At 35.1% G+C, this 16,833-nt stretch overlaps 2 protein-coding genes across 3 annotated transcripts; one reads left to right on the top strand and one right to left on the bottom strand.

Annotated features, from left to right (window-relative positions):
* Positions 1-97: 97 nt before the first annotated feature.
* On the bottom strand, positions 98-4,636 carry LOC100262878 (glycerophosphocholine acyltransferase 1). Its single transcript, XM_002280543.4, has 8 exons — positions 4,405-4,636; positions 4,192-4,311; positions 3,675-3,732; positions 3,483-3,583; positions 2,575-2,670; positions 2,396-2,489; positions 769-1,006; positions 98-670 (listed from the first exon to the last, which is right to left on the bottom strand). Exons 1-8 carry the CDS (start codon positions 4,486-4,488, stop codon positions 235-237), a joined length of 1,227 nt encoding a protein of 408 aa, XP_002280579.1. The 5' UTR covers positions 4,489-4,636; the 3' UTR covers positions 98-234.
* Positions 4,637-10,351: 5,715 nt separating this feature from the next.
* LOC100249046 (protein PLASTID MOVEMENT IMPAIRED 1-RELATED 1) lies at positions 10,352-14,994 on the top strand. 2 transcript variants are annotated; one of them, XM_010657853.2, is made up of 4 exons: positions 10,352-10,434; positions 10,519-10,563; positions 10,975-13,273; positions 13,389-14,994. In XM_010657853.2, exons 3-4 carry the CDS (start codon positions 10,977-10,979, stop codon positions 14,548-14,550), a joined length of 3,459 nt encoding a protein of 1,152 aa, XP_010656155.1. In that variant the 5' UTR covers positions 10,352-10,434; positions 10,519-10,563; positions 10,975-10,976; the 3' UTR covers positions 14,551-14,994. The 2 variants fall into 2 exon arrangements, with proteins under 2 accessions (XP_010656155.1, XP_002279012.1); XM_002278976.4 differs by having other exon boundaries at positions 10,384-10,563.
* The last annotated feature ends 1,839 nt before the right edge of the window (positions 14,995-16,833 follow it).

The raw sequence follows: 16,833 nt of genomic DNA, 5'->3' as shown, positions 1-16,833 counted from the left end.
CTCAATTTGGAATCGTACATTAAAAGATTAAAAAAATAAAAATGAAAATAAGTTCTCTTACACTTCCTTTCTATTGAAACTGGGTGTAAATCCCATCTAAATAAACAGAACACTATGATTGATTTGTAAAACGAAGTTCAGAGAACTACAGCTTAGATGAGCTAACAAAGTTCCCTCTCATGGGGCACAACACACAGTTCTACACAGATATTGATGTTATTTTGTATGCAGCTGCTACGAAGGATGTGGCTCAGCAGAGCTGTTCATCTCCTCTGAGGTTTCGACAAGTGAGGATTGATCTTGCTGACTACCATTCTCCTTCAAATAATCAACTAGTGGCGGTTGATCAGGCTGATTCGTCTCTGCAGATGGAACCAGTAGTGTTTGGACTGGCTGCGTCTCTGATTTCTTCTTTTCCTTAAGAATCACCTGCCTTGGCATCACTTCTAGCAGAAAGCTTCCTCCATTCCATACAGTTGCAGAGACCTTAAGTATTTGGAAAACTACATGCATTTCATATGACAAGAAGATGGGGACTGTGAGTGCTGTTGTTGCTACAGTGAATACACCTTGGAACAAGATATACATCAACAGTCGATTCTGATCCCCAAGCAGACCACTTAGACGCCACCATATATTGTTTGCCTTCTGGGCTTTTTTGGAGAGCTCCCTGTCAAACCATAAAGTCGTCCAAGTTGGAATTCAAATCACAAAATAATCCTGGGCCTTCTAGTTTTGTGAGTGATTGAAATGAGAAAAGAAGACAACCTGTAGGAAGTCATGACTTCGGGATCTCTCAACAGCCTCTGTCTGCGTAGGACATTAACAATGAGAAAATAGAGAACTTGCCAGAGTGTGTAAGCTGCTAAGGGAACCACAAACAGCCATGTCCACAGGTAGGATTTGTTTTCCACATAAGGCCATGAAGCTCTGTGGGCAGTTCCCTCAGGATGCATGGCTTCAAAGGTCGTGGGATTCCACCATCGAATAGTAAAGAAGACAATCCCTGAAAAAAAAAATCAGCACCTTAAGTTCCTGTATTAAGGTGATAACTCACCAATGGAGTCCCCAAAAATGTTATGATTCAACCATAATTTGCACACTTCTATGTATGAGGAAAATTAACTGCCTAAGGGTTTCACTGACCAATTTATTTTAAAATAACTAAGTGGAAGTCTGGATTTTTAATGTCAATGATAAATGCAATTCAGTTCTTTTTTGACAACCGCTAATACATGTACAAGCAACAACACAATATATAAAAAGAACAACAGGACCCTGCAAAGCCATAAAACAATGTTTTAGAAACTATTCACTGGTTTAACTGGTTGGCTGACGAAAATCAAACTTGGACATCATGATGAGGTTGATAACTATTAATAATTAATAGTATGCTAATCAGTCTAAATTTATCAAACAAAACAATTCAAGCTTAAATGTTCCTAAGAATATGTAAAACTGATTTTGTTCCTAATAAAAGCTCGTCAGAAAAAAATGCATAAGAAAATTTTAACAGATGTATGAATCTTTGGCGTTTGCTGCCTAGCAATAACTGAAAAAGGTAAATTAGGAAAAATTATAAATCACGAGAATCAATGAGTAAAAAAGAACAAGAATGGAGAATTAGAAAAAAAAAAAATGCAAGTAATGTAAGACTAGAGAGAGAAGAAATTGATTGTCATCCTTGCATTCCAAAACTTCAAACTGGGTCACTTCTTTAAGGTTGGGGAGTGGATAAAGAAAGAAAGAAGATGGATGCTAAAAGCCCACATTATATTTTGTTAAATAACCATCTGGTTCTTAGAGTCTGCTCACTGATCACATGAATTGGAACTTGGCAATTTGACCACTTGTCCAAGTGGCTTTCTTCCAATTTAAAACAGTTTAGTTTGACCATGGATTAGAGGGTTAGACAGACCATAAAAACCATCAATGGGTCCAGCTGGCCATACCTACCAGTTTTTAAAATATGCAGCCAAGAACTGGCTCCTGAATAATAAATACCAACAGATGTTCCTAAAGCTGAATAAAATGCAAAGTGATGAACACATACACAATTGTGTAGTGCTCCAAGACAATCAGGAGGCGTTGCATATGCTAACTCCTAATATTCTAGGAGAGCATGCATGATTATAACTTATAAAACTTCACAATTGGTGAATAGTTTCCATAAGACAAGGACACACACTTAGTATCTAGCAAATTCTTGTACTCTTCTTTAATGCCCAAACTTATGAGGGGCATGTGGACACTGATGTCACGTTGACCAAGGTTCAAAATTTTGATATCAGTTCAGTTAAAGTTGGTAGGAAATAGATAAATTAAATTACTTTTTTCATGGGACAGGAGCTTGCTTTCATAGTTATGCCCAAACCAAGAAGGAGGTCCAACTCACCAGGTAACAGATGTATAAGGACACTAACAATTTTGTCAACAGAACTGAACACCAAGCTACAACGCCAAACAATCAATGCCCAGGCTAATGGTCCCTACAGCAGCATCCAACAGAGTTAAGTGTGGTGATAATGAACATAACGCCATCAAAATGGTGCAAACCCAGGAGAATTTGCTTACCTCTGCAAATGAGAAGCAAACCATGAAAAGTTTTTCATTCTTTGGATATAGAAGAAGCACGACCAAGAAAATTGTATTGGCATAGTAGCAGAAATCCTGTGCAATGCATGAAAAATCCCATTCTTGAAGTCATTTCTCACTTTCAGATCAACTAAGAAGAACTTAAAACAAAAAAGAAAGAGAAGAGAGAGACATAGATTGGCATCTAAGTGATTGAAATTTCTAGCATTCAAAAAGCTTTTTGAGCAGAAGAGAATTGATTCAAGGTGATTAAGTGATCGACTGTTGCAGAAAATTCCTACCAAGCTTGCAATAGCAAATTGTTTCACATGTAGAAAATATGTTCAGCAAAATAAGAAAAATACTGAAGCATTGGCCTAACTCCCCTGAACTCAAAATAAAGTGTTATTCCAAGTACTTATCCTTTTTCATCATTCACATTCTCAAGATTTAACTTCATAAAGAATTAAGGAGTTTTCTGCACTAGCTATCTACATCGTGCATTCCTCCTGCTTGCTTGTGGCATGGAATTGACTCAATAAAACATGACAATGAATGTGGATGTGGTCCAAAGTTACCATTGGGATGCCGGCTATTTCTCCTATATTTTTTTCCTGCAACTTACCATTCCCTTTTCTAATCCACTGTCTCTCTAGTAATTAAATCTCAATTTAGCATTTTTAAGGAAAGTCACAATTAAACTAAAGGAAAAAATCCACTTGTCGCATAATCTCAGAAGTACTAATTAGTAACTTCCAACCAAGTTCTACCCATATATGAAGTAAATTCCAATACTAAAATCGCCACTTCCTCAGTTAGAAAATCCCTTTGTATTTTCAAAAAAAATAATAATAATAACTAAATGTGTTAAACTGAACAATAGATGGTTGGGGTATGATAGGGCTTACCAGAAGATAATAATGCCATTTCTTGAACCGATAATAGATCCATCGGAGAGGAACAAAGGTGAAGTAGAACAAACAATACACATATGGAATATCTTGTGGCCCTTGGGTATGAAAAAGAATCAACAAACAAATTAATAAAATTTTCAGATGAATTAATTCTAATTGATTTATCAATCAAAGAATTTCACTCACTTGCACCCAAGAGGAAGCAAAATGCACCGAACCCGAGAACCCCCAATAGATGAGTTACCTAAACAAGAAAAACAAATCAACATATAGCTAACTTTCAATACTTTAATATTCACTGACTCGAATGATCAAACAGGAAACAAACAAATCAACAAACTAAGATGGATATAAAAACAGAAACAAATTCAAAGCTGAAAACTATAAAAGCTAAAAGCTCCAATGTGTACACTCACCCAAATGACCAAACATGAAACAACTAATCAAAAACAACATACAAAAGCTAAAAACTACAATATATTCACTAACCCAAATGATCAAACTTGAAATGACTAATCGAAACAGCAGCATATAAAAGATTAAAACTACCAAATAGTCACCCACCCAAATGATCAAACATGAAAAAACTAATCAAAACAACAAGAAGAACATGACCACCGATACAGTAATGGATCAATCCGACCCCGGAAACCCATTAATTCAACCACTGCAGACAAATAAAGGCGAAAAAAAAAAACCCTGCCTTGTTGATGAATCTTTCGTGCTCTTCAGCTTGCTTAGCGATCTTAACGGCCTGTTTGGACAAGATCTCCTTCGTCTGAACAGCTTGTTTCGACAACATCTCCTTCGTCTGAGCCACTTTCTGCAAAACCAAACATACCCAATTCAAGCAAACCACCAACAATGCCTCCAACACCGACCCCAAAAAATAAAAACTCAAAAGCACCCTCCTCACCTTGGACCGATCCCTCAATCTCTGCTTCACCGCCAGAAATGAGTCCCCATTTGCCTCCTCCACAGCCTCCTCGTTGCTCGCCATGGGTTTCTAGAAAGAGCAAGCAAGCGAATGCCAGAGAGCGAAACTCGAAGAAAATCGGTGGTGGGTTCTAATTTGTACGGTTTTTGGTCGCAGAGACGAGCTTTTGAGAAAACGAAAGCCTCTGTTTTTCTTCTATACGAAGAAGTTGAATTTTTTATTTTTATTTTAATTATTTTTTTTATTAATTTTTTTTTCGCGTAAGTTGATGTTACCTTAGCCATACACGTGGCAAACGCCGTGTTACAAATGGTTGGTGCATGATCATGAGCCGTTGGATTGTTGGTGAGCTTGCATGGTTTCAGGAAGCTTTACATGAAATTTGGGCCTTGGGATGACTTGCTTTAGGCACAAGCCCTGTAGTTCCTCTTTTTTCCTTTTTTTTTTTTTTTTGAAAAATCTATTTATTTTTTATTTTTTAATATAGTGGGTGCAATAATAGAATATGGGCCCATCATTTTTTTATTTTATCTTTTTTCTTTAGTGGAAATTATCCCATCCCTTATGGAGTACATGTAGAAAAGAGAATGAGACATGACAATAATGTGATGATGATGATGATGATGGATGATGGATGATGATGTGAGTGAAGGTATGGACGGATGCTCACTGATGTTCGTTTATGATTTTTATAGAATATAGATTGGATTATTTTGTTAGATTTTCTCCTTTATAAAATTTTACTATGTGGCACCATGATCGAATTGAACAGCTATAAGATTGAGCATGATTTGAAAATAAGTTAATATTTATATTTATAATAGTAAAAAATGAAATAAAATTTATGATACCTTAATAAAAAAGTCTCATTATTTTAAATTTTATTAAATATATTTTTTTTTAAAAACGCTTTTTAAGTTAAAAACATTTTTTAAAATCAATGTTAAACAGATCGTAAATTTTTCAGAGTTTATAGCTCATTGTGATGCTCATTCAGCAGTAAAAAAAGAAAGGTTGAGTTGGGTTGGGGTGGGTCTTGAGTGGCATGAAGTGAATGTTGCCTGGAATCTGGATGGAGCTGCCAAGAAGGTGGCAGGAGATAAGCGCATTGGCTTCTAGAGATAATGTTTTCCGCTCTCCAAGGAAGACATTTGCATTTAAGCTCATCTTTTTCACAAATCCAATGAGAATTCAAAGCTCACATTTTCCAATTTTTCATTGAAAATGCCTTCACATCCCCCATTCAATGTTTTCACTCCTTGCCAGATTTACTTCATACCAAATTTTCACTTTCAATTTAATTCTCAATGTTTCCACTCATTTAACTTAAGAAAAGAGTTCCATTTTAAATTTTTGATTAATAGTTATACCACGACATCAAAAAGTACTTCTGTGATGGATATCGAATATACACCACTAATCATGTGATGTTATGTGTATATCTTTAGGTTTCATGACTTTATACCCGAATCTCGATTGTTTATATCTTTACATTTTGATCATATTTACTTATACCATAATTTAATAGATTTTAATTTTGTCGTACACATTCAATAAATAATCGAGATAAGAAGTTTGATTGATAACTTGATATTTAATTCAATATTTTTATATTTTCCTTTAATTAATATTTGAATTCACCTAAGTGAATAAATCTTCGAATTCGATTGAGAATTAAGTTGCAAAATGAGATTTCATGCTATAATAATTAAATAGGAGGTATCTTCCTAGAACCAAGTTTATATTTACACAAAATTATCTCTTAAAAAGATGAATTCATTTAAAAAAATTTCGAGAAATCATAATCTAGAAATGGGCCAATTGTAGACAGATTTCTACATGTACAATCAACTCAAGAGTCAATACACATGGGCCAAATGGCTGTGAACAAGCCCAACCTCATTCTACCATTTCTGAGGGGCAGGCAAAATTCTGGGCCGGGCCTGGCCGGGCCATGCCACCAGCAGCTAATTTTGGGGCGAGTTATGTATTCTGGCAGGTCAATTCCAGAACTCAGGCCCAACCGGATAGGTCTGCCTTAAAGTCTGTAATACGACCTATTGATCAATAGTTTATTTTTTATTCTAAAAAGTTATATTTTGACTTTAAAAAACACATGTGTGACAATTTTTTAATTTTTATTTTAAATGGGCTGTTTTTAGAATAATCTAACCCCATAAAATAGGTGAGCCCATCACTGCTGACCAACACAAGTTGGCTCGTCAATTTGAATATTGGGGTGGGCCACAATTGGTTTGGGATTTGACCCAATTACCTATTAAATAAACACAAAAAAGAAAAAAGAAAAAAGAAGAAGAAGAAAAGGTCTAACCCAATGCTTCCAAGAATCCTCTAAAAAGGGTGAAGGCACATGGGCACGTGATTCTCAAGGGAGGGAATATCCAAATTTTTTGTTTTTTCAAATTTTAGGTGGGAGGGAGACAAGCCCTTGGGACTAGTTTATAGTAAAAAAATTGGTGTCACCTTTCTAATGAAATGATTAACTTTTCCTTTATTCTTCTTTGAAATTATAATACAAAGCATGCAGGAGAAATAATTGCATGAATCATTCAAAATTCGATGTGTAATTCTATTATTTAATGATATTTGTTGAAGGGTTTTTTTATTTTATTTATTTATTTAAATATATTGTTGACCTTAAACAAGAATATAATTAAATATAAAGAAATAAAAAAAAATTTCAAATGATATCTTTTGTTCTATAATTAACACTCAAAATATATATTAAAAAATTAATAATTAATACTAAAAGAAAAAAGATAGATTAGTGATGGTGAAACTTTCCTTTTTGCTCAAAAGAGAATGATTCTAATTTTTTGGCATCCACACATAGAAATTGACAATGAGATAGATGCCTATGAAAATGAAGGATATGGAGAGGATTTGACCCCACCAAGTCACCAACCTCCTAATGGGACTTATCTCCATCAGCCTCCATGGCTGCTGGCTGCTGAGATGATAATTGTCTCCCCAAACGGGACCTTATTTATATCTCATTTGGAACCTATTTATTACACATAATGATTTTCCTTCTTCCCTTTTTAATAATACAAATATTCAAGGCTGCATTTCAATTTTGGAAGTAAAGGATAATAGGAAAAGAATAAAAAATATCAAGGAATTTCAAATATACATGATTTGAACAACCCCTTTATGACTCATCTTTTTTATTATAAACTTTGTAATGATCCGATCACAATCGTGTAGATATTGTCCGTTTTTAGGTGCATAGGGGTTTTCACAGCTTTAAAATAAAGAAGTCTATACTTATATAACGTTAGGAACTTTCCCCTTTATTCGATGTGAGATGTCACAAACATCCTCCCATACAAACACAATGTCCCCGTTGTGTCCCACGGGATTGCGGAGCCAAACAGACGAACACCCTTATGGGGCTAAACAAACCCCTACACCGAGATCGTAAATCGACTTTGATACCATTTGTAATGATCTACTTACAATTGTGTAGATATTGTCCACTCTGAACCCAAATGAACTTTCACGGCTTTAAAAACGCGTTTATAATGTTAAAAAAAGTCTATATTTATATAGCATAAAGAACTTTCCCTCTATCCTATATGAGATGTCACAAAAGATGGAATCGTCTATTACAATATATAAATGCTTGATTTTAAATTCAAAAAATTATAAAAAATGAAATATTATAATTTTTTTTTATACATATCTCAAGGATTTTCTCAATTCCCATTCAAATAAAAAATTTCATTAACTAAACTATTTTTATAACATGTATCTTTAAAATAAAATTCATCTTTTAAAATTTTCAATTACTCAAATCTCTTTTGATTCATCGATTTTTGTATGAAGAGTTCACAATTTTTTTGTAACTTATCCTTCTTATTCCAAGCCCATGTATTATATAAATGATCACAAATCTAAGTTATTAATTTGCATTAGTTAACCTCTGTCCTTCAATATAATGGAATATTTCATTTTCTTAACAACGAAAGAAAAAATTATTTTGGAGCACATAAAATATTTTAAGGTTTACGTTCGATTTTTATTTTCTTTGAAGTTTCTTTCCTCTTTTTTTACTCTCTCTCTCTCTATATATATATATAAATTAAAAAACTAATTTTAACGATGGGGTCTTTTGGTCATAGAAGGTAGGAATATTCACTTTTATTGCAACTTTGCAGGTGCTTTGAGATCCTTCACTCTCACCTTGAGCTTAAGCTTAAAGTAGTGGTTTACCAAATCTTGATGGGAAGCAAGCAAAGTATTTGCAAAGACCCAATAGGACAGCAAGGCTTTCCACATGTCTTCAACCAAAAACCTTTTGGTTTTGGATGAAAGACAAAATGTTTATTTTGCTCTAATTCCAATAGTGCCACATCCTTTTTCATATTACCTCTTCTTCCCAATCTCAACCTCAATGATATTGTGATTTTTATTGTTAACCTCTATTTTTTTTCTTATAAAATTTTCAAAGATAAAAGAAAGGTGAAAAAAAAAAATATTTGCAGACATTTTAGTAATTAATTAAAAACAAAATTAGAAAAAAAAAAGGTGATGGGTGAAAAAATTTGCCAAATGGCTGTTTTTGTGAACATCTGCTAATTTTTCAATTTATCTTATAAATTTTAATATATTTTTAAGAGGAATTTGACTCTTTAAGTTATTACGACCGATTTCATTCCTTGTTAATGTGACATAATAAATGATTTATAGAAATTTCACTTCTCGTAAGTATTATTTGCTCTAAATCATTTAGTCTTTATGATTTTAAAATACATCTATATGATTAAAGAAAGTTTAATACATGCATAATTTCTAAATTTTTTCCCTTAATCGATGTTAGATATTATATGTTAATAATTAAATTAGTAAAAATATTAGAAAAATGGGCAATAAATAGAAAGAGTATTTTTTTTTTCTGTAATTTTGAGTTCTATTTGTAAAGGATCTATTCCTTGAGTTATTAGAATCAATTTGATCATTTATATGACATAATGTTGATAATATCGATCTCGTTATATGTGTAAATAGTTAGATATTATATTAAATTTATGTATTTAATGTGTATGAGCTTCATCAAGATAGTTTAGGATCCAATATCTTGCTATCTTCTCTGTAGATGATCACATTACTCATTAGAAGAAGGATTTTATAGTTATTGCTTACCTCGAAGATCATTTCTCATCTATTTTGCCCCATATAAAAAGTAAAATAGAAAAAAAAGAAGTTATTTGATTAAAAAGATATTTGAAAACCCAAAATTTGAAATTTAATATTTCATTTTTTTGATAAAAATATCTTCATTTTTTTTATAAAAATAATATATATTTTTAAAATCTACATATACATACTTGAAATGACAAAAAATATTTATATCTGAAATTGATTATTTCTTTAAAAAAAACACGAGAATGATTAAATTTACAAATTTAGGGATTATTTTATTCATATTAACTAATTAATTAAAAAAGAAAAAGACTAAAATTACCACATCTATTTTTTTAATTTTTTATTTTTATTTATTTTTATACTTAAAACAATTTTCTAAAACTTTTAACCAAAAATCTTTTATATCAATTAAAAAAACATTATTGTTAAGTAATACCAAATTGAGAAGGAAATCAATTGTACAATTGGATCACAATCTAGGGTTTTCAAACAAGTAACCTCATTGACTATATTAAAATTTTATTTATACATCCTTAATCCACAATTTTGAAAGGAGGAAGACAAGTCTTAAGCTTAAATTATTTTTTCACAATTAATAAAATTTCTCAGTCAACTGGTACAAATATAGAAAAACTCAAATGTTAGGTTGTCAATAGAGCAAAAAGGGCAAAAAAAAAAATACAGGAGAGAGTTGTAAATCCACAAAGATGGAGGGGCATTTTGGGATAGTTTTTCAAATTTTGGGTTTGGAAAGAGACAAGAAGATAGAGACGACAGAGAGGACAACATCATCATAGAATCGGCGAGGCATACGCGGCTCTTGCATCCCAACTCTCCTATGTAAGATTTTCGATTTCTCTTCTTGCTTCCCTCTATCTCCTGTGCTTTTATTTTGAATCTGAAATTTGGGTTATGCAAAAGCAGGATATGAATTCAGTGGAGTAGTCTGGGGTTTTAATTCAGTCACCGGTAAGGACGAAGATTTATTTTCTGGTTTTAAGTTTGATATCTGGTTTGTGCAATTGGGTTTGATTTTTATGCATTTTAATTGGAGAAAATTGGATCACTGGGCTTTGTTTGTTTCCGGGGACAGTAGTTCCTGGAAAGATTTTCCGGGAAAATGATTTTTAACCTTCGTGGGATTGTTAGAATGAAACTGGAGGAGAATTATCCTGCTTTTTTCTTTTAGCTTCGGGGTGAAGAAATCATCTCTTTACAACGGGGATTTGTTTTATTTTCTCGGGAAAAACTTTCTAGTGGAAACAAATGGAGCAGAAATTGAATTTTGGAGTTAGAGTGATGTGGTGAATTGGGATTGTGGGTTGTGTCTAATTTGAGTGTTGTTATTATTGTTTTAATTTGATTTTTGGTTTTGTGAAGAGATGATGTTTTCAAAAGCTGAAGCTGCGAAAAGAAGTGATGGTGATTCTGCTAATGCAAAGTTATTGCTTGAGGTGGAGAAAATAAATAAAACCCTTTATTCGGCCAAAAATCCTCCAAGGGGTTTGTATTCTGCCTCCAATGCACGATCCAAATCTGCTGGAAAGAACCACTTGATGGATTCCAAATCGAAGCCCAAGTATGCCAAAGAAGATCCAGAACAGAAAGAGAAGAAATCCATTTGGAGTTGGAAAGCCTTAAAGTCCTTGTCCCATATCAGAAACCGGAGGTTCAATTGTTGTTTTTCTCTCCATGTCCATTTGATTGAAGGGTTGCCATCGAATTTGAATGATAGTAGTCTCACTGTGCACTGGAAGAGGAAGGATGGAGAGTTGGTGACTCATCCAGCAAAGGTTTCCCGAGGAATCGCTGAATTTGAAGAGAAATTGAACCATACTTGCTCAGTCTATGGTAGTAGGAATGGACCCCACCACTCGGCTAAATATGAAGCTAAACATTTCCTGCTTTATGCATCGGTGTTTGGTGCTCCTGAACTTGATTTGGGAAAGCATCGGGTTGATCTCACAAAGTTGCTTCCAGTTACCCTGGAGGAATTAGAAGATGATAAGAGTTCAGGAAAGTGGACAACTAGTTTTAAACTAGCGGGCAAGGCTAAAGGTGCTACAATGAATGTTAGTTTTGGCTATGTGGTGATACGTGATAATTTCATTCCGCCTACCCACAAGAATGTCCCTGAGCTTTTCAATTTGAAGCAGAATAATTTGAGTATTGCGAAATCAGTGACAAAATTTGATCAAGGTGCTAATATAAGCAAAATAAAGCGTGGTGGAAGTCTTCCTGAAAGCTTCATTCCGAGACATCCTGCCTCTTCTCAATCTGTGGAAGGCATAAAAATTCTTCATGAGGTTTTGCCAATGTCAAGGTCAGAACTCTCTAGCTCTTTAAATCTGTTATATCAGAAATTAGATGAATGCAAGTTGGATGCTTCAGTTGATTATAGGCCTGAACTTGATAATTTCTCTGAACCTGTTGAGGCTCTCAAACCAAATTCCAATTCTTTGCCTGATTCTAGTCAACAAAATATTGAAAATGAGGGAGAAGATAATGAATTTTCCGTAATTGAGCAAGGGATAGAACTATCGTCAAAGGAACTGGTAAGACCAGAAGAAGATACTGTGAAGGCTTCCAATGTTTCTGCTGTGGGGAGTCTTGATATTGTTGACATCAACAGTGGCATTAATGTAGTCCTTGAAGAGGACCCTAAGCTTGATTCCCAGGATGAGGAATATGGTAGCTCTAGTGATAAGCTTGTGATACAGGATTGTGAATCAATAGAGAATGATCTATGCACAAAAGAGTCACTCATGAAAGAATTAGATTCAGTTCTAAATAGCATGTCAAATTTGGAGACGGAAGCATTGGATTTTCTTAAAGAAGATGAGAGTCACATGGAAGTTAAATCAAATTATAAAACAGATAGGAAGGGAAAAAAGGCACTTAGCTTGGATGATGTTACGGAGTCTGTGGCAAGTGAGTTCTTAGATATGCTGGGGATTGAGCATAGTCCATTTGGATTGAGCTCTGAAAGTGAGCCTGAGTCGCCCAGGGAACGTCTCTTGAGACAATTTGAAAAGGATACCCTAGCTTCTGGCTGTTCTTTGTTTGATTTTGATGTTGGAGATGGGAACCTGGGAGAATTTTCTGATGATGTTCCAACTGGATTTGGGTTGGGGAACTTATCTGAGGATTTTAAATTTTCATCGGCGGTCCAAGCCCCTGGGGATGAGCATTGGTTACCAAGTCAAGTCTTGAGGAACAACACAAGAGCGAAAGTTTTGGAAGACTTGGAGACAGAAGCTTTAATGCGTGAGTGGGGCTTGAATGAGAAGGCTTTTCAGGGTTCTCCACGTAACAGCTCTGGTGGGTTTGGAAGCCCAATCAATCCTGCTCTTGAAGAGCCACTCCAATTGCCTGATCTTGGGGAAGGCTTAGGTCCATTCATTCAGACAAAGAATGGAGGATTTGTGCGGTCTATGAATCCCTCACTTTTCAAGAATGCCAAAAGTGGTGGGAGCTTGATCATGCAGGTTTCCAGTCCAGTTGTGGTGCCTGCTGACATGGGTTCTGGTATAATGGACATATTACAGAATTTGGCTTCAGTTGGGATTGAAAAGCTTTCTACTCAGGCAAATAAGTTAATGCCTTTGGAAGATATAACCGGGAGGACAATGCAACAAATAGCATGGGAAACTGTGCCCAGTTTGGAGGCACCTGAGAGGTTTGTGAGTTCAGTTTAGCATTTCTTTTGCTCTGGGATCTGGAGCACTATATTTTCTTCTTGTGTGTTTTTGATAAATAGTATTTTTATTTTAAAATTGCATTCCTTGATGCAGGCAATCTTTATTACAGCTTGGATCAGAGGCTGGGCAAGATGTAACTGGTGGACAAAAGAGAGTTACAGGAAAATCATCTGTTTCCAGATGTAATAAGTTAAATTCAAGCTCCTTAGGCAGTGATGTGGGCTCAGAGTACGTATCTCTAGAAGATCTTGCTCCTTTGGCAATGGATAAGATTGAAGCTCTATCAATTGAAGGGCTCAGAATCCAATCTGGCATGGTGGAGGAGGATGCACCTTCGAACATCAGTGCACAGTCTATTGGGGAAATTTCAGCCCTCAAGGGAAAGGGGGTGAACATCACTGGCTCCCTTGGTTTGGAGGGAGCTGCTGGTTTGCAACTGTTGGACATCAAAGATGTTGATAATGATTTAGATGGATTAATGGGTCTTTCACTAACACTTGATGAATGGATGAGGCTGGACTCTGGTGAAATTGGTGATGAAGATCAAATCAGTGAGAGAACTTCAAAAATTCTTGCAGCCCATCATGCGAATTCCTTGGAATTTATTCGTGGAGGGTCCAAGGGAGAGAGAAGGCGGGGCAGAGGTTCAGGTAGAAAGTGTGGTTTGTTGGGGAACAACTTCACAGTGGCCCTAATGGTGCAGCTTCGTGATCCTCTTCGGAACTATGAGCCAGTTGGTACACCAATGCTTGCTCTTATTCAGGTGGAAAGAGTGTTTGTTCCACCAAAGCCAAAAATATACAGTACAGTTTCAGTGGTGGGGAACAGTAAAGAAGAGGATGATGAGTCTGTGTCAGTGGCAAAGGAAGATGTGAAGGATGAGAAGAAAGAAGAACAAATTTCTGAGGAGGAAGCCATTCCTCAGTTCAAAATTACTGAAGTCCATGTTGCTGGTCTGAAGACTGAGCCTGGTAAGAAGAAACTTTGGGGTACCTCAACTCAGCAACAGTCTGGTTCTCGTTGGCTGCTTGCAAATGGAATGGGGAAGAACAATAAGCATCCATTTATGAAGTCAAAGGCGGTGAGTAAATCCACTTCCCCAGCAACAACTACAGTGCAGCCTGGTGAAACCTTATGGAGCATCTCATCTCGTGTTCATGGTACGGGGGCTAAGTGGAAGGAATTGGCAGCTTTGAATCCACATATAAGGAACCCCAATGTTATCTTCCCAAACGAAACTATCAGGTTGTGCTGAGTGGATTGTCCAATTTAAATCCATTTGAACAGGGATATTAACCCAAATTGGTTACTTTTCTATGGGAATGGTGATATCAGACCCCTGGTCCTTGAAACCTCAAGAGGTTGGTGACTGCTGTCAGTGGAGAGATTTTCCATGAGATTATATGAGGTTGATGAATGCTGTGACGGAGGCCCTTGTATTTACTTTCAGAGATGGTTTAAAATTATGCATTCCATTAGATAAAAGGTAAAGATAGATGGTTTCATTCACTATATTTCTTTCCTCCTTTGTAAATGCATCTGTTTTGTAAGCATGCTTATATGGAGTATGATTTATGTCCTTTGAACGAGCAGCAAGGCATGTCATGTTATTTTAGGGTTCTCATTTAAAAAGAAACATTTCTGCTTCTGCTCATTGGCTTGTTTTTGAGTGATGAAAAAAAAAGGAAACTTTCTGCCACCATAATGTGCTTTCATTCTTTCCATTTGTTACTCACCTGCACTTTATTCAACTGCAGTGCCTGTGGGAATATTACTCTGATTCTGACCATAGCTACATATATTTTCTTGTTGGAAGAATTTCCCATCCATCCAATCATCAAGTTTCTACTTTCCTGGCATGAATTAATCCATCTTTTTCTTTGTTGAATTGGGTAACTTTTGCTTGTTAAAGTTACATTGGCATTTCTTCATTGTTCCACTTTCAAATAATTGTTGTTCTTTGTCTAACCACAAGTAACGCTTATGCCACAAGAGCACAATGTGTTGAAAGAAGATGAATATGATCAATTGGAAGCAGGTTAGTGTGATTATGAATCAAGAAAAGCTATACCCTTTAGGGAAAAGTATAAGAACCGTAAATGCAACGCTAGAGTTGTTCTGCAGGTGGGTTATTTTTATTTGTTAAAAGGATTGTTCTGAATATATACCTTTCGGAAAATAGATTAGGATTAGAAGGTGTAATGAACGTATTGGGAAGAGCTTGAAGGATTTTTGATAACTTTAAGGTAACTTCAAAACTATTGACAGAATTATGACATTTGTGCCAAATAAGCTTCAAGCAAGTGTATATGACAATTCTAGTATATTGTCTTGAAGTTGTGTCTTCAAAACACAATTTCAATGTATTATTATGAAGCAGTGTTCAGTGATCCTGAAGTCATGAAGACAAGGTTTCAAACCAATACCAAGACATTTATTTGTGAACATAGAAGTTGAAAAGTTTGAACTGGTTGATTCAATTTAGTACAGAGATGGCAAAACAACATTTTTTGAGAAGCAAAGGGAGACTAAAATCTTGAGTGAGGGCTTGATGCATTTACCTTATACAACCCATTTACCATTCCCAAGAGTGCCTTGCAAGAGTGGTTGTCTCCAATTCCTTCACATAGATATAATCAACATAAAATTCAACAACATTATTATCATTAGTAAACTTAGAAATACTCGACAAGTTCTTGATTATGGTAGGTGCATGATAACTATTTTTGTGATATAAAGATTAGGAACTGTTATGCGAGGCAAAAGAAGTACAACCAACATGTTCAATGTTAATATTTTGTTCCTTATAATGGGCTTCTCTTTGCCTGTTAAGTTCTCCTTGATAGTAAGATTGTTGAGGCATGTAGTGATGTGATTAGTAGCACCACTGTTTATTTACCAATTTGGATCATTGACTATATAGGAAGAGCGGCTATGCGAACTTGATATTGGCCACCTCCTCGAGAACTTCCTACCATGACAATTCAAACTGTATTTCTAATAAAGCTAATGCCGAACTTGTGACAGTATTTTGCTACCACATGTCAAGCCTTGCCACAGAGCTGGCAAGTTGGCCTACCATCATTACCTCTACCACTTTTGCCACCATTGCTAAATGTTCTTGTGCATTAGAAACAACATAACTTTGTTGCTCAATACATATCTTCAACTTTGCAACAAAATTTATACTACATCTAGTGAAACAACTTCATTATGAGATGTCAAATTAATGAGATCATATTCACTATTCAAAACTTTGATGATATACATGACAAGCTTCTCATCGATTTATATGACTTGACCAATAGTAGAAGGTGTGCAATTCCTCCCAACTTCAATATGTAGTTAGCAATTGACATGGAGCCTTTGCAAGTGGACTGCAACAAATAGTAAAGTTGCAGTATTCTAAACTTAGATTCAATAGTGAACAGCCGTTCAAGTGTTCTCTAAACCTCATATGAAGTAGTGCATCAATAATATGATTGTAGATAGATTCAAGAGTCAAGGAAAGCGATCAACTAACTAGAAACCGATCAAG

The sequence above is a fragment of the Vitis vinifera genome, chromosome 11 (assembly GCF_030704535.1).
Source record: "Vitis vinifera cultivar Pinot Noir 40024 chromosome 11, ASM3070453v1".
NCBI lineage: Eukaryota > Viridiplantae > Streptophyta > Magnoliopsida > Vitales > Vitaceae > Vitis > Vitis vinifera.
Note: the sequence above shows the minus strand (reverse complement) of the source record. Positions and strands in the feature narration are given on the sequence as shown.

What these genes read in the sequence shown, in the direction of transcription:
- LOC100262878 (XM_002280543.4), bottom strand. Translation starts at nt 4,488, where the DNA reads ATGGCGAGCAACGAGGAGGCTGTGGAGGAGGCAAATGGGGACTCATTT. An exon ending in ACGAAAGATTCATCAACAAG is followed by an intron (nt 3,733 to 4,191) that starts GCAGGGTTTTTT and finishes TTTCTTGTTTAG; the next exon opens with GTAACTCATCTATTGGGGGT. An exon ending in TTGCTTCCTCTTGGGTGCAA is followed by an intron (nt 3,584 to 3,674) that starts GTGAGTGAAATT and finishes TTCATACCCAAG; the next exon opens with GGCCACAAGATATTCCATAT.
- LOC100249046 (XM_010657853.2), top strand. Translation starts at nt 10,977, where the DNA reads ATGATGTTTTCAAAAGCTGAAGCTGCGAAAAGAAGTGATGGTGATTCT. An exon ending in AGTTTGGAGGCACCTGAGAG is followed by an intron (nt 13,274 to 13,388) that starts GTTTGTGAGTTC and finishes TCCTTGATGCAG; the next exon opens with GCAATCTTTATTACAGCTTG.